At 40.8% G+C, this 23,665-nt stretch overlaps 1 protein-coding gene across 1 annotated transcript in view; it reads right to left on the minus strand.

Moving 5' to 3' along the window:
• Positions 1 to 22,893, minus strand: part of SYNE2 (spectrin repeat containing nuclear envelope protein 2) — a 169,725-nt gene extending 146,832 nt beyond the window's left edge. Inside the window, exons 1-13 of the mRNA XM_054400423.1 lie at positions 22,815 to 22,893; positions 12,793 to 12,854; positions 11,765 to 11,860; positions 11,410 to 11,499; positions 11,227 to 11,319; positions 9,399 to 9,580; positions 7,640 to 7,836; positions 7,056 to 7,156; positions 6,217 to 6,318; positions 5,316 to 5,453; positions 4,555 to 4,719; positions 2,568 to 2,680; positions 1,797 to 1,953 (exon numbers count right to left, since the gene is read on the minus strand). Of these exons, the coding sequence (XP_054256398.1) occupies positions 1,797 to 1,953; positions 2,568 to 2,680; positions 4,555 to 4,719; positions 5,316 to 5,453; positions 6,217 to 6,318; positions 7,056 to 7,156; positions 7,640 to 7,836; positions 9,399 to 9,580; positions 11,227 to 11,319; positions 11,410 to 11,499; positions 11,765 to 11,860; positions 12,793 to 12,854; positions 22,815 to 22,893 (1,575 nt within the window). The remainder of the gene's footprint in view (positions 1 to 1,796; positions 1,954 to 2,567; positions 2,681 to 4,554; positions 4,720 to 5,315; positions 5,454 to 6,216; positions 6,319 to 7,055; positions 7,157 to 7,639; positions 7,837 to 9,398; positions 9,581 to 11,226; positions 11,320 to 11,409; positions 11,500 to 11,764; positions 11,861 to 12,792; positions 12,855 to 22,814) is intronic.
• Positions 22,894 to 23,665: the final 772 nt, after the last annotated feature.

The raw sequence follows: 23,665 nt of genomic DNA on the forward strand, positions 1-23,665 counted from the left end.
GTCAAAAAGTGATGAAAGTGCAAGGTGGGCTTCCCTGCACACATACAAATATTGACGTGCCTAGTTCCTGCCACAGATCTACATGCAAACTGGAGATAGAAAGGACAAGAGAGGAAAACATGGGAGCAGAGGTGGTTTGAACATTCACACAGGGAATGGGAGCTGATCCTTAGCTCCCCTCTGAGCTGCATCTCACCAGTCCTATAAACATCCTATCTAGCAGGCTACAAAACGACCTCCTCTGTGGCCATGACAATCCTGGGCCACTACTCAGCCAGTACTGCACATCATGGAAAAGCTCTGCATTCTATCAGCTTGAGAAAAACTATGAACTACAACTATAGCCATAACATGATACTAAATGTTTACGAAAGCAACTGAATCAGTAAACTCGCAGTGAAGATTAGCTGCGGACTCCCTTTCCACCACAGGGGAAGGTTAACACTGCTCAGGAAGACAGGTATTTTACACAGCCTCTTGCTTCCTGCTTCCACAGTTCTCATGCTAGTGAAATTCCCACTAATCTAACTAGGGGTTTGCCAGTCTGAAAAGCTTCCAAGAAACTCTTCAAAAAGTCTAATAAGATGGAATTCCAGGGGAGACCCATTAACTAGAGATGAGGCAAAACTGATGGTATCAGCATCTTCATTTCTCTGCCTCTATTCTTGATACATTTTTGTCACCATTTGGGGTAGGCCAACCTATCCCCTCCCATAGGTCTGCTCATGGCATCATTTTAATAGCTTGAGTTCAGAAGCTTAGCTAAGCTCAAAATATAGAAAAATAAGACAATTCATGATTCACCACAAAGCATATGGAGGTAAAGAAGCGGGAAAAGGATGAGGCAACAGCAAAAGGCTGCCAGTCTTTTGGTTGTTTAAGACAGTGTAGTGGTTTGGGGCCAGACAGATCCTCTCTTGCCCCAAGAGGGACAAAAGAATGACACTCACACAGACGGATTGGAGAGTGTTGGAAAGTTTAAATGGAAAAGCAATTGGTGAAGCTACAAAAGACTACAAAGCATAGTGGCAAAGAATATCCCAAAGCATACTGAGCCCCTTACATAATTCCCAAAGGCTTCCCAATCCTTCCCTTCTCCCCACCTGAGGGTATACCCAAAACCCCCAGGGCTCTTTCTTCCCCCCTCCCACTGCTAGGCAAGTCTCAGGCTGGCCAGGTCTGAGACTGCCCCCCCTCCATTCTCCTCCTGGCATTAGGCCTAGACAGGCCCAAGAGGCCTTGAGGATACTCCCCCACCTTTACCCAACAAGAGAGCAACTCCCATGGGAGCGGAGAGGGAAGAAAGAGGAAGAGAATGACTTTGCAGATGGATTTATGGGGGGGCAGGATTTATGGGTAGAAATACGCCGTTTCCTGCGTCCACCCTATTGGGTGTAATTTATGTGGCAGTAGCAGGGGGTACCCAGCCTAAACTGCCACAGACAGTAACAACTGAACTATCTCAGAGAGGTCTGAGTTAGGGAAGCTACTGCTAGCCCTATAAAAAGTCTACAGAGCAAAATAAATCTCCCCAATAAAGAATGAAAAAAGAGCAGGGAGAAAATTACAAACAGTCACAGCTCGCTCTTTCTCCAAGCTGAAGAAAGGAAGTGGGAAGGCATAAAGAAAACTTCTAAGAAAATCTACTTGTCCTACTTTGCACAAATCCCAGATTTCACAAGTCTACCATGCTTCCACCATCTACTTGTAGTATCTTGAGAACAGACACAAGTTTGAATCAAAGAGAAGTGAGGAAGAATTATTGTCAGAGTGTGATACAAACATTTTGAACTTACATTCCAATTTTCCAGCAGTGTTTCAACAGACTCTTTTGTCCCATATTTCATGTCCCAGATATTAAGCTTTAACATCACCTCATTGGCAATAGCTGAGCACAGTCCATAGTGGTATTCAAGAAAGGTATTGCAGCTTGTGACACAAATATTGCTGAATCTGCAAACAGTGGAACGTTCCATAAGTTGACTCAAAAATCAGTGGATATAGAAGGTATTAATGTATATGGGGTTTAGCCTAAAAAAGCAGAACTACATATATATAAACATTATTTTGCTATGAGAGCAGAAAAATTTTAAGAAAACAATAGATTGGCTTTTTGAGTAACAATATAACGAGTCAATATTAACTGTTCAATTTATGAAAAGCCTTAAATGTCCAGAACATGGGCAACTACCATCTGTATGTCAAAGGGTCTCGGGTTACAAAAATACCCTCCAACAGGTTGCACAAGCTGTAGATCTCAGTGATTTTAAGAGGTGGCAACTAAAATTAGAGAATCCATGCCCCTGTGTTTCCTACCCCACGCTAGCAAAGATACCTGAAATGTTCCTCCTAATGAGTTCCACTTTCTAAACATAGTTAGACATTCAGTGGACCATTGAATGAACCTGCCTATTCCACATAACAGTCAGTTTGTGCTTAGGTGGAAAATGCTCTTTTTCCGCAAGACATAGATTATGATTACGTGTTTTGTTGAGAATAGTAGAGCAAATCTATAGTACAACAAGAATACAAAATAGCCAAAGCAGAGAGAATTTGAGGATCACAACCTTCTTTTCATTTCATCTAACTTTTCAGGCAAGACCAGTGGCATATTCTTCTTATCTTCATTCTTAAATGACTGAAGGGTGTCCAAGTGAAAATCAAAACGATCCATCAAGCCCTGGGGAGAAAAAAACATAGTAAGCCATTCATTTTAATTATAAAGTATTTCCTCTGGGAATCTTCAAGTCACCTGCCATTAGGGAGGCTGCTACTAACAACTCAAGCACAAGACAATCTTCAAGTGTCTTTACCTACTAAAATGCAATAAAAGTATTTATCTCATCACTTTCTAAAGTGTGTATTTAGTTCATGACTACCTCATTTCCCTTATCACCATGCATCTAATTAAATATAAGGAATGTGAATCTACACTATCTGTGCTACCAGTTTTTTCTGCACTTTCACCATCATTTTTAAGACAAGTGTCGTTGTAACAGTTTCAGGATATTAATTTCTTCCTTGCTACATGTGAGCAAAGACTGAGAGCAAAACCTGTTGCATAAACCTATTCTGTCACAATTGCCTAATACTTCATTTGACTGTTCAAAAAATTCCATCTAACATCATGCTGATAGCATACCACATTAACTCCCTGCATCACATGACTGGGGAATATTTTATGGGCATGTGTCTCAGCACCCAGTTTCTTATGTAAAAATAAAACATAAAATGCACTGCACAAAATACAAGCATATTCTTAAGTGGCATATATGGAAATATGCTAACAGTTTATTTCTATGTAATAAAAACAGCCACAAAGCATGCTAATGGAAATCCTGGGGAAGCCCTCAGCCCCAAAACTAGTGCACAAGTTTTAAACACTTGATTTTGTAACCTTAATACTATTCCAGTCAGATGGCTATGAGCATTGGTGGGTAATTTCACAGATCTTAAGGGAAAGTCAAATTTCCATTACAAGGCACCACGTTGGCAAAAAGATACCTACATGATCCACTCTAAAAGAACTAGGGGAAGGATGAGGTGTGAGGTGGGAATTCTCAGCAGTATGTCCTCCCATCAGAAAAAGTGGTTTTGACAGAAATGAAGTATTTGGGGTTTCTTCTTCAGGAACATAATGATTTTATATATAATGTTCAATGGGAGAAAAGAAACACCTAGACAAACAACATTTCTCTCTTTGTCTCATTCTTAGAAATGCTTTAACTACTTCAGCTGAACAAGAAAAATCATACATCAAATGGCTAAAGCCTGGCAAAGTTGTTGTCACTTAAAAAGCCACCTCTCATAGCAGGAACTAACCAGCAAAAGTACAAAAAGGCAACGTTATCAAGCTACTCACAGAATATCTACGTCCCTCTCTTGCAAATTCTCTTTAAGGACAACTCACAACAACATCCAACCTTTCCCTTGTTCACAAAAAACCCCAAACAAGTACAGTATTATGATGATCAGCCAGGCATCAACACGTCTAACTCTTCAAAGTCTTCAAACTCAAAAGGACATTTAAACTATTATCAGTGTAAAGGTTTCAAGACCAGAACTAATAACTTGCATGGTACCAAGGAATCAAAATACCTCTTGCTTCTTTAAATGAGATTACAGGGTGATTCAGCAAATACTCAACTTTAAACACACAAACTTCGTGAACTTACTGGAATGTAACCCTGAGCCAAGTGCTTTTCTGAATAGGTATGCATTAAGCATAGATTTAAAGATAAGGATGCAATTACCCTGTGTTATTACTTAAACAAAAAAGTTGCAGGAGCCACATAAAAAGAATATCATAATTTACCAATTCAGATGGTACTCAAATTTAATCTCACCCCAGTGAATTCAGAAACCTACAGTTATTACTCTAACCATACAGTTATTTAATTAAATTCATCATTGTTCAAAGGTATGTTCAGAAGAGCTTTTCATCTTCAGAAGACAAACATATCCTCACCACTTCCCAAACGCCAAATAGCAATTTTGTAACAAGTGCTTTGTTAGGTCAGATTGAAGCAGAACGTTCCCTTGTGATCAGCATACCTTAAATATTACAATTTTTTCTCTGAAGACAAACATTGCTTTAAATGGGTCCTGTAAATCAGGCAAATCTTCTGCCTGCAGATGTTCTACCTCCTGAAGCCAAGCCTCGATGCTATCCAGAGGGGAAGGCAATATCTGGTCCAGCTTCGCTTTCCATTCATTAATCTTAAAAAGAAAAACGAGTGATTAAATTTCTCACTGTTATTCTTGTTCCCCAACCCCAAGATGCCAATAGAAGCTCCATAAGCTGATGCTCTAGACATCCCATTAAAAAAAACACTGTTCATCATTCAGAAAAGGAGCTTCCAGTGAAGTCAGCTGCAAATCAGCTGTTTACCTGAGACCCAGGTTTGCTCCCCAGTCTGCCATGGGAAAGAGATATTAACACACTTTTCCCAGATGCATCACTATCTGAGCCATAATCACGTTCCAAAAGAATCTTTTAAGCATAAATAAGCCAAGAATTTTGATCAGAGCAGTACTCAAAGATAAGCAAATGCAGGCATTTTTTTGTAGATGTCTTGCAATCCTGATATTCAGGAGGCAGAAGGGGAATACATGGTCACATTCTGCCTCTTCTTGAGCACTGTACACCACTTGGCTTGTCTGCACTTCAGGTTCAGGATCAATACCTCTTTAATTCACCCAGATAAAGTATCAACTCCCCACTTTTCCCTGTGCAAGTTCATGGGGGTAGACTTTTGGCTTCTTCACCAAACGCACTCACACTGGTAACGAGGTGAGCTAGAAACACCTCTGACCTGAGAGATCAGTTTATCCCACTCTTCTCTCATCTGCTGCTGGCCTTTGCTCAGCTCAGCTTCACTTCTCTTTGATGACAACACAGGCAGAAAGGCTTTCTTTTCTTGGTTAAATGATTCCATAAATGACATCATTTCCTAGGGATAAAAAGCAAGAACAATTCATAAAAGAAGACTTCAGATGGGAGCTCACAGAGCCAAGTAGTGCCTTTCAACACATTGACGGGACTTCCATTAACTTCAAAGGGTGCAATGCATGGAAGGGCAAGATAGCAGGAAAGACATACACTTGTCTCCAGGCAGTACTTGGGTCTGAAATTATAGGAGTCCTTTGCTAGCAAGATCTGCATTTAATGTAATGTCAGTACTGTAGGAACACAGTATTCCCCTCCCATCCAAGAGAAAGGGAAGATTCCTGCCTTCACAGTGCCCCGTGGGACAATTTTATTACAAACTCTGGCTACAGTGTAAACCAAAGGAAACTTTACTTCAACATAATTTATAGCCAACATGTCAACTACTCCTCTACAACATCAATTGGGTAAAACCTACTATTATTGTCACAGCAATAGCAAAAGTAATGCTGTAAAGGGCCTGTGTGCTTGAATCTTGCTCAAGTCTTCAACTAAGTAATTTCGTTAGAAGAACTTGACTCTCTCCAAAAAAAAAAAAAGACTTGCTGTGCTCAGAAACTAAGCAGCGTGTATCATTTTCCCAACAGGAAGAATTTGACCCAACCCTTCTCTCAATCACATGAGGAAATTTACCAAATTTACTGTCAGGATTCCAAATCCAGGTTAAACGTTTATTTAACATCTCAATTTAGGCAATGAAGATGAAAAACATTCTCAGAAACATCACTTCTCTTCACAGAGGCAGTTTAATATGAAATGCAACTTACTTTGTACTTTTGGTAATATGTTTCATTCTCTGTGTCAACCAGCAACTTTGCCAACTTCGTCTCTTGTGCAGCCAACCAGCTCATGGCCTCTCTTACTTTTTCCTGGTAATTAGAGCAGAAAATTTAATTTTTCCATTTTGCAAGCCTTGTTTTCAATTTACATTGTTCCATGAAACAACACTTACTGAGCATAGGACAAAGCCTGTTCAAAGCTATTGAAAAACAAATAATAATTCCGGGGGACTTTAATGAATTTTGGGTCAGACACTATTATAGAACAAAGGCACCTTGATATATTAAGGCATCTTCAAAGAAGATCCTGATTCCAGTCCTGCTGAAAGGAGATTACCAGTATGGAGATACATGAATAACCAATTAATACATAAACTGTCAAAGAAGAAGACAGAGAACAGAAAACTTGCAGCTGATGTGGTCTGTGATTGACAACTTCTGTCCACTTTACATGTGAGCTACTAAATTTAAAGCTGGTTGCCCTGCACATTTGCAAATCCATCTGCCTCTACCCGAGTTTTTACATACAGACCATAGACCACACATGAAGACAGTGAGAACTGAAAATGTTCTCTGTAACAGTCGAATGAAAATAAAAAAAAAAAAAAAAAAATCAAGAAATCCTGCAATTCTACCTGTACCATCAAAAATCTATCACTTTGAGTTTTGACTTTCACACAGGAGTATTAAAGGTTTAAGCCATTTCAGCCCTGTCAGTAGCTGAATTGAAGAATCTGCTAAGTCAGGTTATAAACAGGGCCAAGAAAGTACTGATACTCTTAGTATCCACACTTAAAAATACCTAAGTGACGAACCACATGACGTACCTGCGTGTCTTCTTCAGACTCATGCAAATTCCTGGAGTATTGCAAAAACTGAGCCACATAAGTCATGATTGATTTTTCATCTGGATTCATAGTGTCAACATCTACAAAAGCAAGTACACCATTTACATAATCATGCAGCCTTCTAGGCTGGATCACATAATTACACACTATACTGTAGTTATTAAACCAAATTACCATAAACATGTTTATTTTGCAGCAGCGCAGTTAACATATCATTGGCAGAAATAAATATGTAATGAATTTTTATTTTTCCTTAGGAATATTTTAATATTACATGATTAACTAATGAAAAAGTTTCTCCCATGAGCAGGAAAGTTTCATATCCTTTCTTCTGCATATTGTTTCTGCATTTACTGCCAATTCGAAAGCCCTACAAATCCTAACTACAGTTGATGTTACAAAATGAAGAACCTCAGGTATGAGCATTACAGTAAATATCAATGTTCCATTTCAAACTCAAGCATAGGCTTACTTTTTCCCATATTATAAATCCACACATAAAGGATTATGTTAATCTCCTTTACTGATAACAAAGATTAAAAAAAAAAAGGCAGATCATTTACCTTCAGGTTCGAGAAGCCGTGGAATATTCAGCTCCAGTTCTGCAATTCTGAAAGCCTCTTTCAGATTTTCTTTATTGCTTCTAGCTTTTGCCTGCTCCAAATCAACTAGACCTGGTCGCAAGGCTTGGATGATGGCTAAAAAAGGCAGTCCACTTCGCCAGCTTGACTTGAAATCAGTCACATTGATAGAGCCATGCCTACCCCAAAATTATTAGAAACAAAATGTTACAGCCTGTTTTCTCAGATGTACTCAGTACAAATTTAGAAATAGAATATAAATTCAGTAAAATGGAACCAAATCCAAGGAGTTACAGCAAACCTTGCCACTGAACTTCTGCAGAAGCTGAGTCAGTCAACAACAGAGCCACCACTACCAACCACAGATTTTTATGCCATTGCAAAACGACTCAATGTTTTTATCTTGTGTTGTTCTGATGACAAAGCCTTGCTGAACTTAGATCTTTTCTACACATCACCTTTATGCTCAACATCTATGTGTTCTATGGGATGGAAAAATAAGCAGCAAAGCCCTGAAGAACATGTAGGTATTTGCAAGGGCACTGCATATTGGGATCACATCTGCGTTCTAGAAAATCCAGAGTTTTATAGTGGAAAAATCTGCAGGAAAAAATATTTATTTTTCTCCTATTTAGCTTAGTGTCTTTAAAAATACCTTCTATTAAATGATGCAAGGTGCCCAGATCTGCAAGCCACAATGACTTCTGGGATAACTTCCCAGAAACAGCCTGCATGAGTACATTACAGCACAAAAAAGCTGTGGGCTTTCAGGTGATCAAATTAAGTTACAGGACAATGGGCCAAGGCTTACAAGATTTTTTGTTTTACCAGAAGCTATAGGATTCATTGCTAGCAAAATTATCAAATGTAATAACAATTCAGAAATGATGCTACAAAACAGACAGCAATATTGCTGAAAGACAAGCAAAAGCAAGAGGAAAACACACAGAGAGCTGGTTTTCACATTACAACAAATCCTGTCCTGCTAAAATACAGCTAAAAGAGAAATTTCTGTAACTGGAAACATTACCCCAGCAGAAAGTGTCTGATAAGCTGATGAAGGCCTTTATCTCCCACTAACATCATGGAATGTTAGTAGAATGTTATTAGAACATAAACCAAACAAAGAGTTAGAGAGAAAGGGCTGACATTACTGTAAAACACATTTGAAACTGAGTGAAGCAGTAGCCCTTAAAGAAAATGTAAAGCCTGTCCCTTGCAAGAAATACCTTCATCTGTTGTAGATTGTACACTGTGATTACCCCTTCTGAAATCAACAGAGCATAAAGAAACATCCTTTTAGAATTGAAGACTAGGATCTCTAGAACTATAGCTCTTCTTGGGGATTACAAAGTGTTTTGACAGAAAGACATGAGATGTGAGAATCCTAGAAACCTTACATTTTCCATTAAAAAAAAACCCTATTGAATCTTTGTTAACAGCTGCCAACCATAAGGATTAAAACCAACCAATCACAAACATTACACTGGGCTTATGACAAAAGCCCCTGAAAGAGAAAAACCAAACAACTCAATTTACATTGTAGCACTTTATTAGTAGGATTAGCTTTATGTTATTATATTTAAAGGGTTCATGTCAAAATATTTAGGGCCTGATTGATACTAAAAGTACTGATAACATCTGCTAAGCTGTCCCTAATGTTGAAAAAAACAGGGGGAATTCTAACCACATAAAGAGAAAAGCAGTAACATACTATTTATAAGTCTTTGAAAGAACTTACAGTGAACACTGTTCTTTTGCCCACAACAACAGAGCCTTTGTAGCAGAAATCTTCCACCGTTCCTTAATTTTAGAACTCTTATTAGCTGATGGGCTTGCCTTCGAAGAGGAGTCAACAGCACTTGAACAATCAAGTGAAGGCTGATTGTAAGTACAAGCCAGTGTCCTGGCAAGTTCTTCAATCTATCACAGATGATGGAAGAATTAATCAGGCTTCAATGAAACATTATCAAGACATCAATGGCAGAAAAAAACACAGAAAAATACAGAATGGATTCAACGACAGGTGAAATCCCCTGACCCCAAACATCAGATTAGAAAAGTTTGGGTCAGGTGAAAACATAACACACAGGCTAAGGTACCAAAGTACCTAACAATTACAAACTCAGGCTACAATAATGTTATATAACTTTGCTTCATAATGTCCTCCTGAGCCCCGGTCACCAGTTATTAAATCACATTAAATCACTGCTAGGGTCTTGCTGGCAGACAGTAATTTGGCTCCATCACTCTCAACAGTCCTACAACGTGTTTAAAGCAAGGGTCTGTGCTTTCAAACATCCCCATAACCTCATGCCACGCATAGTGCATGCTCAGTATCAACAGCACTAAGACAGCCTTCATGGTGTGAAAAAAATAACAGCAATTACACATTGTGAGCACAGCCAACACTGAAGAGAGGGCTGCCTCTGAAGAATGTGAAGTCACTTTGTACTATTTGCTCAGTTTGGAGCTTAATCACTACAGGCCTTAGAAAACTAGGCAAAGTTTAGCCTATTTTTTTTAACTAGTTACTTAAAAATCTCAGTATCATTCCTTCCTACCATTTGCTGCTATATGCTGTTCATTCAGCTGTAATGTCATCACTGCATTGGTGAAGCCGCTCAGGGACACAGGAAAGATCATAGAATCAAGAAGGCTGGAAGAGACCTCAAAGATCATCGAGTCCCACCTGTCACCCTACACCTCATGACTATCTAAACCATGGCACCAAGTGCCACGTCCAATCCCCTCTTGAACACCTCCAGGGATGGTGACTCCACCACCTCCCTGGGCAGCACATTCCAATGGCCAACCACTCTCTCTGTGAAGAACTTTCTCCTCACCTCCAGCCTAAACCTCCCCTGGCGCAGCTTGAGACTGTGTCCTCTTGTTCTGGTGCTGGTTACCTGGGAGAAGAGACCAACCCCCTCCTGGCTACAACCTCCCTTCAGGTAGTTGTAGACAGCAATGAGGTCTCTCTTGAGCCTCCTCTTCTCCAGGCTAAACAACCTCAGCTCTCTCAGCCTCTCCTCATAGGGCTTGTGCTCAAGGCCTCTCACCAGCCTCGTTGCCCTTCTCTGGACATGCTCCAGCAATTCAACATCTTTCCTAAACTGAAGGGCCCAGAACTGGACACAGTACTCAAGGTGTGGCCTAACCAGTGCTGTGTACAGGGGTACAATGACCTCCCTGCTCCTGCTGGCCACACTATGCCTGATGCAGGCCAGGATGCCATTGGCTCTCTTGGCCACCTGGGCACACCGCTGGCTCATGTTCAGGCAGCTGACGACCAGTACCCCCAGGTCCCTTTCCACCTGGTTGCTCTCCAGCCACTCCGACCCCAGCCTGTAGCTCTCATGGGGTTGTTGTGGCCAAAGTGCAGTATCTGGCACTTGGATTTGTTGAATGCCACATCTGCCGCATCTCCTCCCTGAGCTGTCACTTTCACATGTCAGAAAACAATCTTCTGCTTTGCACCAATTCATCTTGTTAGGCAGACACGAGTCAACACATTTTTTTTGCTTTTCCCCTCTACTAAAACTCTCTTACATTGCTGAAATACTTACATGAAAATGAAATATAATTGTCCAAATTAGACCAAGCACAATGGAAGGTTTTCCTTCAATAATGTCAGCAACATGAATATTTATGAGCTTGAGCTGGAGGGGAAAAAAAGGATCATTGTTAACAAAGAAAATGTTCCACTACTTCAACGGGCTTTAGTTGTGAATTTCGAAGTTAATACTCACTGATCTGCTCTTTAAAAATGTCAAAGCATTTTCTATGTTACTTCTGCACTTGAAGGTATTTGATCCCTTTTCCGATTCTTTTTCCCGGGGCTGTGGAGCAAAAAAGAACAGGTTACATCCTCAGCTGCAAAAATTAATTTTATTTTGTATTTTGATAAGGGAAATCCTGAAAAGATTCAGTAATTACTTTGGATCAACTTATTTCAGCGTTTTCCAGTGCCAATGTAAGAATAAGTCACTTGCAAATAGCTCTGATTCCAGAGGGATCATTCATCTGGTTACAATTAAGAATATCCAGAAATCTTTGCTGGATTTGACAAAGGATTGAGGTAATATTTTTATTACTCTATCTTACCAGCTGCTGTCCTGAAAGCACTTCCAACAGATCCAAAAGCAAATGTCCTTGCTGTATGTCTGCATACAGGTCTGAGATAACATAAGGAGGTATACGCTGAAAAATAAATTTCAGTGCTTGTCACACCATCTTTGGTCATTTGCAATTCAATACAGTAGAGAACATCAGGAATTACTGTGTTGATATAAAACAAAAATGTTTAACATCCTATATTTTTTCAGCAAGCTGAAATATAAATCCTGCAGCTAGTCAGTCATATCCTGCTGCTTCTAATACACTATGATGCTTGTCTGCTATTCCTCCTTGCCCTGCTTCTATGTTTTTATACTCTTCCATGCTTTTATTCTCTTCAAGGAAGTACGTAGCAAAAGACCCCCCCCCAAAAAAAAGTTAAAAAAGCAGTTAATTAATATTTTTACTTCTTCATCAATATACCCCAAATACAAATTTGACTACAGAGATGAACAACTACACCCTCAGCTCTTTTCATTTACTTGCAGATCACAAAAACCTACCATGAGCTCAGCAGCTACTGGTAAAGGAGGAAATAAAACAAGATTTTTTATTTTAACCTGAGCAAATCAAAGTCTCAGCACACACTGCATGAGCTGCTCTGTGAAAACTTAGAGAACCTACACTACTGTGTGGTTTGTCTTAATACTTACCAGTCACTTAGGTCATCCCATTAAATACATGTTCTTAGATAACAGAATAATACTTACTTAAACACAGTAAAACTAATTGTTAATACAGAACCTCATAAAACCCTGAGACGTATGCCATAATCCAGCATGAGTATATTTTGCAACATCAGCAAGAAAGATACTGACATATACTTGTCCTTGGACAATCACCAATACAATACTACTGCACCTACTAAACAAACACTTTCCAGAGGCTACTTTTTCCAGTCAATGCCTAAAAATCTTATATTAATTTTGGCTATTCCTACAAATTTCAAGCTCCGTACAACAGGTCCAAACCAAAAATGCAAAAAACATCTTTTTCCTAAAGAATTTCCTTCTTACCTTTGCCAATATTGAATTTATCCAGCTAGTAAAGGTTTTCTTCTGTGTAAACTCTCGCTGCACTGGGGGGGGGGAAAAAAAAGTTAAAGGAAAAAATTATCTTAGTTTTTTTTCTCCTTCTCAAAGATACATGGCATCTATCTCAAACCTAAGGTCTGTTCTTCCAGATATTGTTACTATTTTGTATCATTTTTTTCTCAACTTTTTAGTGCTGGTATTTTCTTGCTTGCAGAGGTGATGCTGCAAGGACCTCTACAGCCATCAAGCATATCGGATACAGCAAAAAGCAACTAATGATTTTCTCAGAAGATCAGCAAATACAAACAGCAATGTGACTATATTATTTTACAGTGTAATACTTCTAGAATAACTCCATCCATTACTAAATGTTCCTTGAAAGACTCAGGGCTCTCACTAGTACAAAATCCATCTTGAAATTCCAGAACAGCCATGCATGGAGTTGGGTGATGAGACTAGGATGGAGGCTGAGGTTAGGTGATAAATGCAAATCTGTTGGTGAAGCTACACAACATGATGTCTTGGCTAACTGAAGGGCTGGGGAGAGCTACTAGGCTGTCATTGGGGAAAAGACCCTCTAGCAGCTGTGACAGCCAGGCCCTCCCTGGGACATGCAGACCATTAATCCAGCCAAAAAGAGGAACAAAGGGACTTAAAATAGGAGAGAGGAAGAAAGACGTGCTTGAACTCTTGCCCTGGTGAAAATCAGTGAAAGGAGACTCTAAGTGTGACCAGGTCACACAGATATTCAGCTCTTCACTCAGTTCCTTCAGGCTGGTAGGCAGTGATAAACTACCAGCAGTTGTGAAGGGAGAAAGGAAGTTGGTTAAGCTCATATTTCAAAAAATAAGAATATTTAAACTCTTTCTCACACTAGAGTAGAGACCAAGAGAAAGGAAAGCCCTCCTCCATGGCCTTTGAGCACCAGAGATGAAGGAAGGTCTAGCTCCCCCCAAAACGTGACACACAGCATAAGCAGCAGAGGCAGACAAGATCAGCTCCCCAGTCCCATCTCTTGTCAGAGCCAATGGCTCCTGCAGCTCATGCTCCCTCCCAAAAATCCACCACATTACCAAGACACACCACCACCAAAACCATACGTCCCTGCAGGATGTCTGTACATGGGTCTGAGGTAACAGCAGGAGGTGTTTGCTCCTGGAATTACACCCTTTCAGGCCCAACCACTACACACAGGCTGCCACCAGCAGCCATCCCAATGGCTCATGGAGCAAGCAGGAACACAAACTCCTTTTTCTTTTCCTTTCTACACCAGCTTTGACCGCAAGTATTTGGTTTAGCTTCCCAAAAAACAGTCAAAAAAGCAGTACTACTCCCCCAAGGTGTCTGACTGGAGCTGAAGAAGGGCCATCGTGCACTCCTCCTCCCCCATTCAAATCATAGAATCATAGAATCAGTCAGGGTTGGAAGGGACCACAAGGATCATCTAGTTCCAACCCCCCTGCCATGGGCAGGGACACCTCACACTACATCAGGCTGGCCAGAGCCTCATCCAGCCTGGCCTTAAACACCTCCAGGGATGGGGCCTCAACCATCTCCCTGGACAACCCACTCCAGGCTCTCACCACTCTCATGGGGAAGAACTTCTTCCTCACATCCAGTCTGAATCTCCCCACTTCCAGCTTTATTCCATTCCCCCTACTCCTATCACTACCTGACATCCTAAAAAGTCCCTCCCCAGCTTTCTTGTAGGACCCCTTCAGATATTGAAAGGCCACAATAAGGTCACCTCAGAGCCTTCTCTTCTTCAGACTGAATAGCCCCAACTCTTTCAGTCTGTCCTCATAGGAGAGGTGCTCCAGCCCTCTGATCATCCTGGTGGCCCTCCTCTGGACAGGTTCCAGCATGTCCATATCCCTCTTGTAACATGGGCTCCAGAACTGGACACAGTACTCCAGGTGGGGTCTCACCAGAGCTGAGTAGAGGGGGGGAATCACCTCCCTTGACCTGCTGGCCACACTTCTCTTGATGCAGCCCAGGATCTGGTTGGCTTTCTGGGCTGCAAGTGCACACTGACAGCTCATGTTGAGCTTCTCGTCCACCAGCACCCCCAAGTCCCTCTCCTCAGGGCTGCTTTCCAGCCAGTCACTGCCCAGCCTGTATTTGTTCTTGGGATTTCCTCAACCCAGATGCAGGACCTTGCACTTGGTCTTGTTGAACCTCATGAGGTTGGCTTGTGCCCACCTCTCCAGCCTGTCAAGGTCCCCCTGGATGGCATCCCTTCCCTCCAGTGTGTCTGCTGCACCACACAGCTTGGTGTCATCAGCAAACTTGCTGAGGGTGCACTCAATGCCAATCCAAAAGGCTACATTGATTTTTAATACTCCAGACATTACTGGAGTATTAAACAAGTCAAACAGACCTTGAGGGAGAGCAAGATTACAGTCAAGAGAGTTGATGTCTTGGTTGCCCAAACCATCATCTTTGGCCCAGCCAGCTGCACAGCTCTCCCACCCATGTCCTGCACCCTGGCCCAGTGCAGCTCCCTGAAGAGCAGAGTGGCAGGGCAGTGAACACGGCCCAGGCCCAGCAGAAGATGGTAGCCAAGGGGACTGCAGGAGTACTTGTTGCCCATTTCCCAGATGGGGTAAATCCTTGCACCACACAGGAGAGGCAGCAGGAAACTGAGCAGACCATCAGCTTGCAAGAAGAAAAATCTGGTAGATAGGGTGGGAGAAGACAATCTCTTCCTCTTCTGCCTCTGAAAGCCCCCTCTTGTACAAAAGATTAATGTGAAGACAAGATTGACACCATAAGGCAAGAGTAAGACTACTCAGGAATAGATATGTACATTTTTGTAGGCTGAGCAGGATGAGATACTAAAATTATCAAGTCCTTGGGGAGGAAAAAAAAAAATGCCCTGACTGCTCTGCCCATGAAAATACCACTCGGAGGAAAATGCCCCACACTTTATTACTCTGGGAATTTGGCAAACACAAACCCTAGTCCTGGGTGGCTTTTCATCATACAAGACAGCCTGAAGGGCTTGCCATGCAGAGCTTCGTCAGTATACAAAGCTCCAAGCCGCTTAAGGAGCGGGAGGTTGCTTTATCCTAACCCCACCATTCAACGCACCTCTTTCTGCTTCACCGGGCAAGTGAGTGGCAAGAAAAACATTCATGCACTATGTGTCTCAGGGGCTGCTTTGCATGCTGTAGCTAACACATCTTTCAACAGTCCTCCTCTAACCTGTAATACTATGATCCTGTCGGGACACGAAGCAGTAGATTTCCCCTGCTTGCTGGATTGTTTTTTCCTTCTCTTTAATTATCAGAGACCATGATGAACAGTAAGATAAGGGCAGTCTTAAACAAATGGCCAAAAATGCAATCTCAGAATTCTGTTCTGTTTGGAAAACAGAAAATAAATGCAAACATACCACACAGGCCAATCAACATCACAATGCTCACATGGAGGACATAAATAGCATGGAGATATTGGCTTCATGTTAGCACAGGACCCAACCACACCCTTTGGTTGAATACCCAAGCAGGAGCCATTCCAATTACCTAATAAGAGATTATTGAGTAGCTGCATTCAATTTTATCAGGCAGGCAAGGCTGGTATTGCTGGCACTTGAAAAGAGATGGAAAGCAAATATTTACCACTCTGCCTGATGCCAGTAACTATTCCAGCTGTAGCTCTTGCCAAACACACACTACTGTTAGAGATCTGGAGAACTTGCTTTTGGGACTGGTTACAGAAAGCTGGTTAGGATGAGGACCTTTGGTCTTGTTTTGGTTAAATCTCTCCATATTAATGTACAGAAGAGTTACGCAACGTGGGCCAGAGTTGACTCGTGGGCAGCTCTCAGGCAAATGTCTCACCTGGCAAGAGCACAAGGCAGTTATTTCAGGGCACACACCTATGCTCACCTTACACCCTCATCAAGCTACAGCTGCTGCTTGCTGCAAACCCTCAGGCTGCCTTCAAGCAGCTACAGCCTCGAAGCAGCTGCAGCCTCAGCTGTAGTGTAGCTTATTTTCCTACCCAAATAAATAATAATGATAAAAATAATTTTAAAATATCATTGTGAATCAATAACAAAACTCCATGCCTGCCAATATCTCCCCAGGCTATAATACAGTAGACACTCTGCTTCCATCCAGTCCACAAAACACACAGCTCAATACAGATGTGCTTCTGGCACCATGGCAGGCAGTTGTATTTCAATTTTCAGGCCAAATATGTTTTCTCTCTCAGCTCCTCCCCTATTCTACTGTTCAGGGATGCTGATGATTAAATCAAGCTCTCAAATTCTTATCTCTACCACGTGGTTAATTAACACAGATTTTTATTTTTATGAGGATGAATGGATTCTTTGTTAGGCATTTTTATAGGACTCTAAGTGACCCTTGTTTTCTCTTGCCCTAGTTTTCAAAATGTCACTGACCTAGAATAAAAAAAGCTATCAGAAAAAAAACTCTGTAATTTTCTTTCCTTTGGGCCAAAACTCACTGAGCCAAAAAGGGGATCCAAGAGAAGAGAATAAGAACCTGCTCATGTGAAATACCCAAAATCTGTCTCACTTAATCCGGTAGTTTAAAGCTAATTTTCAGAACAACTGTTTAGGGAGGCATAACACATAGAAGCAGCATGTCACGTAGCCTAGCTGAAAATCAATACATACTGCTGACAATGACTGGCTTATCCAGTAATGAGCTATCAACAAGTGCTACAAACCAGACTAATCATTAAGGGCTGGAGCAGTGCTCAACTCCCCCAGGAGAAAGAGGCAGAGGGAACAGGAGCCATAGTTTTACTCTCCACCTTCATTTAACAGTGGTACAGAAAAGCCAGGCTTAAAATTAACCTCCTTTCCTCTGTTGCTTTTCATGCTTCCCTTCCTAAGTTGGAGATGGCAGCTCACAGATAGGCAGAGTCTGCTCCCTCAGCAGGGAATTGGGGAAAGAAAACCACAACAGAGCAGATGTACCCTGTCAGTCCACGATCATCAAACAACACTACCAAACAGCAAAGAGGTTTTATTCTGTTGTGAGGATTGGTGCATCACTGTCAGTGAACTATTTACAACTGTGTGGCTTTTTTCCTTTCAAAAAAATAAATTAAATTTAAAACAATTATTTAACATTAATGACCATAAGCCTGTGTGTCATCTTGTCATATTTCTTTCACCACATAGAATTACCTCCTCTGTATGATATTTTTATATCTTCCTTTCACTGTTCAGATCAGCTGAGGCTATGCCTACAATAGCAAGCAGTGGAGCTCAATAGGAACAGATCAGCAGATCAAGAGTTGGTGTTCCAGATGTACCATGCCCATCATGTGGGGGAGGAAGAAAGGTTGTGTCACACTAGCTCTGGCTTGAATGCTCACAGACAACCATGATACCTTCTTACCTGAAATATTTCAGTTTCATCTACAATAACCATTTCCACACTCCCTGATGGCTCAGTAAAAGGAAGCAAAGCATCGTCAGCTTGGTTAACTTGGGGAGCTCCTTCAGGACAGTACTGCTAATATGAACTAAACACTGAGCAGGTACATTTTGTAAATGATAGGAACTGTTAGAAAAACTGTTAAGTACTTGTCAACCCAGAGAGAGCAATTCACCCCTGAGCCCTTTATATAGTCCCTTCCAGCCAAGTAACAGAGTTTCATTCTCTGCAAACAGGAAAGCAGGGAAATCAGTTATTTCTAACATTTATGTTCAGCAGCATGGTGTTAAGCAATTTAAAACAAACATGATATTTTTTGTCAAGGTTAAGAAATTCATCCAAAGCCCACTGAAGGTGATGAAAATATTTCTGCAGGAATGGACTTTTACAAATCTAACTCATGAACTACTGCCATGTCTGTTTGGCAAGTGAGAACTTTCCTTTCTATGCTATTCCTTTCAAGCTCCTTTTCCCATCGAAAGCAAATTACACAATTTACTGAAAGCACCGGTGCTCAGGAAGAACACTGAGGTCTGCCCTCCTGGGGGCAGATTTCCTAAGCACTTTTGCTCTTCTGTGGCCAGCACCTTGAAGCAGCCCTGCTCTGAATCACCACTGTCTTTACTGCCACAACAGCCCATGAAGTGCTGTACTTGGGGGAATAGACAGAGGTTGCAGGTTAAATGCTCAAAGGTATAAAGTCACACCATTTAGATATCAACATACTTTTAAAGATAAGTGGCCTTTCAAACATTTTAAGGAAAGCAGGGATTTGAACATAGGTGGGCCTCCAATGCCTTATACAGGTATCTCCACCTCCTTAAACATTTTAATGCCAGCCTTTAACCAGTTGCACCTGACCAGGCACCAGTGCCTTTAAATTGAAATTTATCTATCTATCAGGAAGACACATTTATACATCTGTATGATCTATTTTTTCTTCATCAGGCATGTGAAACAGTCAAAAATATCCATGACCGACACTTTCTTGAGGCAGTCTCATGTGTCAGCTGCTTCTCTAATGCCATCAGCCTTGTCACATGCCATGATGCCATGCCATTAGGGGAACTGCAGACCAGCTCCTCCCCCAGGCAGCATAAACAGGGCATATACTTCAGTGCAGCTCCTGGGGAAGCTTTTTGACTTCTGAAAGTCACCTCTGAAAAATCGTAAGAAACACTCAATGGACTTTTTGATCATTCTGGTTAAAGGGAAAAAAACCAAGAGTGTTGCCATAATAACACAGTGGCCCCATCAGATGACTATAGAACTAGAACAAACAAAAAACCATAGGTAAGAAGTAATAGTCTATCGCACCTCTGGATGAATTAAGGGGGTCTCACAGAGATGAAGTGCTTTACTCAGAGATGACTGTAACCTACTATAAGCTGCACAACAAAAAACTATCCATATGTATCACCAGTCAATTTCAGTTCAAGAGAAATAACTCATAAAGAATTAGACATAACTATGAAAACAACGTAATTCATTACTATACTTAAACACTCTTCAAAAACAGTTTTAGCAGCCACATTCTTACATGATCATCCTTTGGGTTACAGTAATAAACAGTAACATGCACAAGGATTAATAAGCAGAGCCAAGAATTAGGACCCCTGTAGTTAATTAAATAGTGACAGAGTAAATACATGCCCCAAACTCTGAGAGCTAAAACACACTCTTTTATGTCTGAATTAGCTCAGCAGGCACAAAAATAAAAGCGAGAAAAGAATTCTGCAGGGGCTTGGTGGGAGATGCCACTCATAAGGTCTGTTTACTGTTTACTCTCCTAGGGGAGAAAGTGGAAAGATTTGTGCATGGGAGGGAAAGAGGATGTTGGATCCTCCAACAGGTAAACAGATTTACATGCGGAAAGCAGAAAATATTCCTGCTCCAGAGAGCCACAAATCTTGTTCAGTTTCTGCTGCAGCCACCCATTCACAAGAGACTTGCTGTGATCCCACGCTCCTGCTCATCAGCAAAGAATAGTCATACCTATAACAGCTCTCAAAACATTGCCATGAAGCCTCTTTTACCAAAGGAGGGGACCTCATTTCAAGTAGCTGAAAACAATTTTAGACCTCAGCAGTGGCTCTTCCACAGCTGAGAGCCACACTGGACCCCGCTATGGAGTCATCTTGTAACACAATGCTGAGAGGGAAGCCAGGGGCGAAGAAGATGGAGAACAGGGCTCCCGTATTATTCCTCTTGCGCTCGTTGCTAGCCAAGCCCCAAGCTCCTGCTTGCTCCTTATGAAGCAAAAGTAACTTCAGGTTTCAAAGATGGTCCACACATCACAAAAAGGCATCTCTCTGGCTAGTATCAAAATGTTCACCAAGATGTTTGCAGCAGGCTCAGCAGGAGAAACTTTCCCCTTGAATATTTCCCCATAGGATAGATCTGTAATAAGTCTGGTTTCCACCTCTGCATTTAGGTGGCTGTGCAAGGACACTGCAGGATCTTTCAAGAAAAATAGAAGTTTGGATCAAAAAGAATTTAGACACAGAATAAAATATGAACAATCCAGACTTGATCTTGCTCCTACCTTTTTTGTCTGCACCAACCATTTATGTATATCTTCTGTTACCCTGTGTATTGCACAATGCTGGACATAATGTTTGAAGCTATACTCTAACAGTTTGAACAGCAAATAGTAACTAGTTTTACATCCATCTTTAGTGACCCCACAAGTAAGGTGCTTTTCTAATAGTTACAAGCAGCCATTCCTTGAATCTGAGATTGTTCTCAAATTTCTCCAGCTGAACCTGAAGATTTAAAGTAATTAATGTCTCTGGCCACTTTGCAAATCTCATCCCCAAATTCCTATTATTGAAAAAAACCTTTTACTTGAGTGATTCTGTTATTCTCATTTCACCTTTGCTATCACAATCTACAGGTGGAGTTACTAATGGTTTCTATATGCCATGTCAGGTAATGTGTTCTCAGTGCTTGTTTGACCCAGAACAGACACTTCAGCTTTGCAGCTCCATACATAGGACGTGCCTGGACCATTTGTTGCATCTTTAATCATTACACGAATTGCCTATGTCACTTCTAAAGGATGTGTCTGGTGTTTTACAATGGTCAGGCACATAATGGTTGGCCCCTGGTTTGCAGTGTGTTCATTTCAGCATAACAGAAGCTTAAATTATTACAGCAAAGAAATAAAATTTAGCCAATTCAGTTTTAATAAACATGGCTCTTTCACTGAGATACTGATCAAAACTCCACACTGTTACTCAAAATATAACCCCCAACCTGACTTGTAAGAAAGTAAGATGAAGATTATTTCAAAATAAAACCTTATCGTAAAATCAAATGCAATTTTAATTTGGCACCCTCTGCCTTAAAGCTAGATAGTGTTTTCCAAACCCATTTCCTGACAACTGCCATCTCACTCTTTTCTACCAAAGGATGAGTTTGACTGGCACAACAAATGTGTGTCTAACAAGCTAACAAGCTGAGTTTGGTACAACATTCAGACTAGCTCCTATCTGCTAGGAGTTTTTAACTTGCTCTCCTCAAAACATAATACTGAAGCAAAACGGATGAAAATTCACCATTAAAGATGTTTGGCTTTAGACTACTGTTAACACTCACTCATCAAAACACATGGCTTCAATGACAATATTAGTGCAAATACGCATCGTAAAAGTGACTTGGCAGAATATTCCACTATACCATCTGGTTCAGAGATATTTTCTCTCGACTAAGCACCACAGTAATTTCATTGCAAGTGAGTGAAAAGGAAATAACTCTGTGGAAATATGACTTAAACACATCGAACACAAGCTTTCCAGCAGTGCTAGTCCTGCCACCCAGACTAGCCTCCTTGATAGCCTCCATCAATATTTACATGGATATGATCAGAAGAAAAATCAGCCTTCCCAGGAAATTCTTATAGACACAAATCCAACACACAATTAAGGAAAAGCCAAAAAGCCTGAGAGGCCACACTGACCACATAGCTGCCATTAAATTGGAACAATTAAAAATCAGCCAGCAAGTGCCTTTTTACAAGTTATAACTCACTGCAAGTTAGGATGAAAGGTTCTGACCTTCAAAATTTTTTTTTAGAAGCCACAAAATTTTTCCACTTGTTTTGGCCACAAGCTATCAGGGGACAGAGCAGTATGAACAAAAACCCCTAATAAAATAAACTAAAATAGTATTGTAGTTAATAGCCCCATTAAGACAGCTTAATGCAACCACCAAATTGTCAGAAAATTGACAACACAGAAGATAACAAAATGGCATGACCAGTTTCATACTGGCTATTCCCTTGAAGACAGTTTACAGTAGCACATATTCTGAGTAACTAAACATACGAATCAGTGAGCTAATGTGCACCAAAAAAGGCAACAGATCTGAAAATACCACGAGAAAGTACTGAGAGCCATTCTTTCATTTCACTGCTGAAGTGTCCCTCACGAAACACAAACACATCTGCGAAGAAGCACAAACACAAACTACACTGATCCTAGCACCAGTTTTAACAGGTTTTTCAGAATTCCCTTCAACTTGTACACAGTCACAGATTTTGCAGTTTACATTAAAAAGGAACAGAAAACTACAGTAACTTACCTTGCAGCGACAGATACAGATCGTCTATTTCGGAGGAAGCCTGCTCCTCTGATGAGGGAGATGACTGCTTTGATGACATATTAAATTGTGTGGATATTCTTCAATCAATTTCCAAACTGAAATTACAAACAAACGACACAAAAAAAAAAAAAAAAGAGAGAAGAAAATCAGTACACAAAAACTGACAATGCTCAAGTGTGTGGCAGTGAGTGTTGGTTTGAGTTTCTTCCCTTGCTGTTTCCTTAGCCTAGACAGAATAAAGCCACTGTTCCTACTGCATGAATCCAAGCTTTCGTTCCTTGACTCTTTTCTGACAGTGGCCAGCAGTACTCCACAAGACAAACCAGACAAACCATGGATTCCAGTGTGCCTTACCACGAATATAAAAGCACTAGGGTTAGAAAATTTCAAATACTGTTGCTTTACTTAGGAAAGCCAGGGTAACAAAGGCTTACAGTGTCTTCTGCAGATTTGTTGCTGCCAAACCTCATTTAAAAAAAAAAAGTTGCACTTTACAGATCTCTCTTCCTGTCCAGATACGTGTTGCAGAATGGAAACAATTTAGGCTGAATCTGCAAAGATCAAGTGAAATGCAAAACCAGCAGTTATCCTATGAGAATAATCACAACTGATATCTTTGTCTGGCATTTATGTTTACTCCTCAATGCTCATGAAGGACTTTCCAAGTCCTCCTTTTCCTCTCCCTGGATTCCTCCTCTATCTCTAATGCAACTTCAGTAAATGATACACTATATCTTTGAAATGTAAAACTGTTTCTGTTGCTGCAGTAACTATTTTTTCAATTTGCCACTGTAGAAAATATTTGATACTGAGACACTGATGCAGTTTTA

The sequence above is a fragment of the Indicator indicator genome, chromosome 4 (genome assembly GCF_027791375.1).
Source record: "Indicator indicator isolate 239-I01 chromosome 4, UM_Iind_1.1, whole genome shotgun sequence".
NCBI classification, from domain to species: domain Eukaryota; kingdom Metazoa; phylum Chordata; class Aves; order Piciformes; family Indicatoridae; genus Indicator; species Indicator indicator.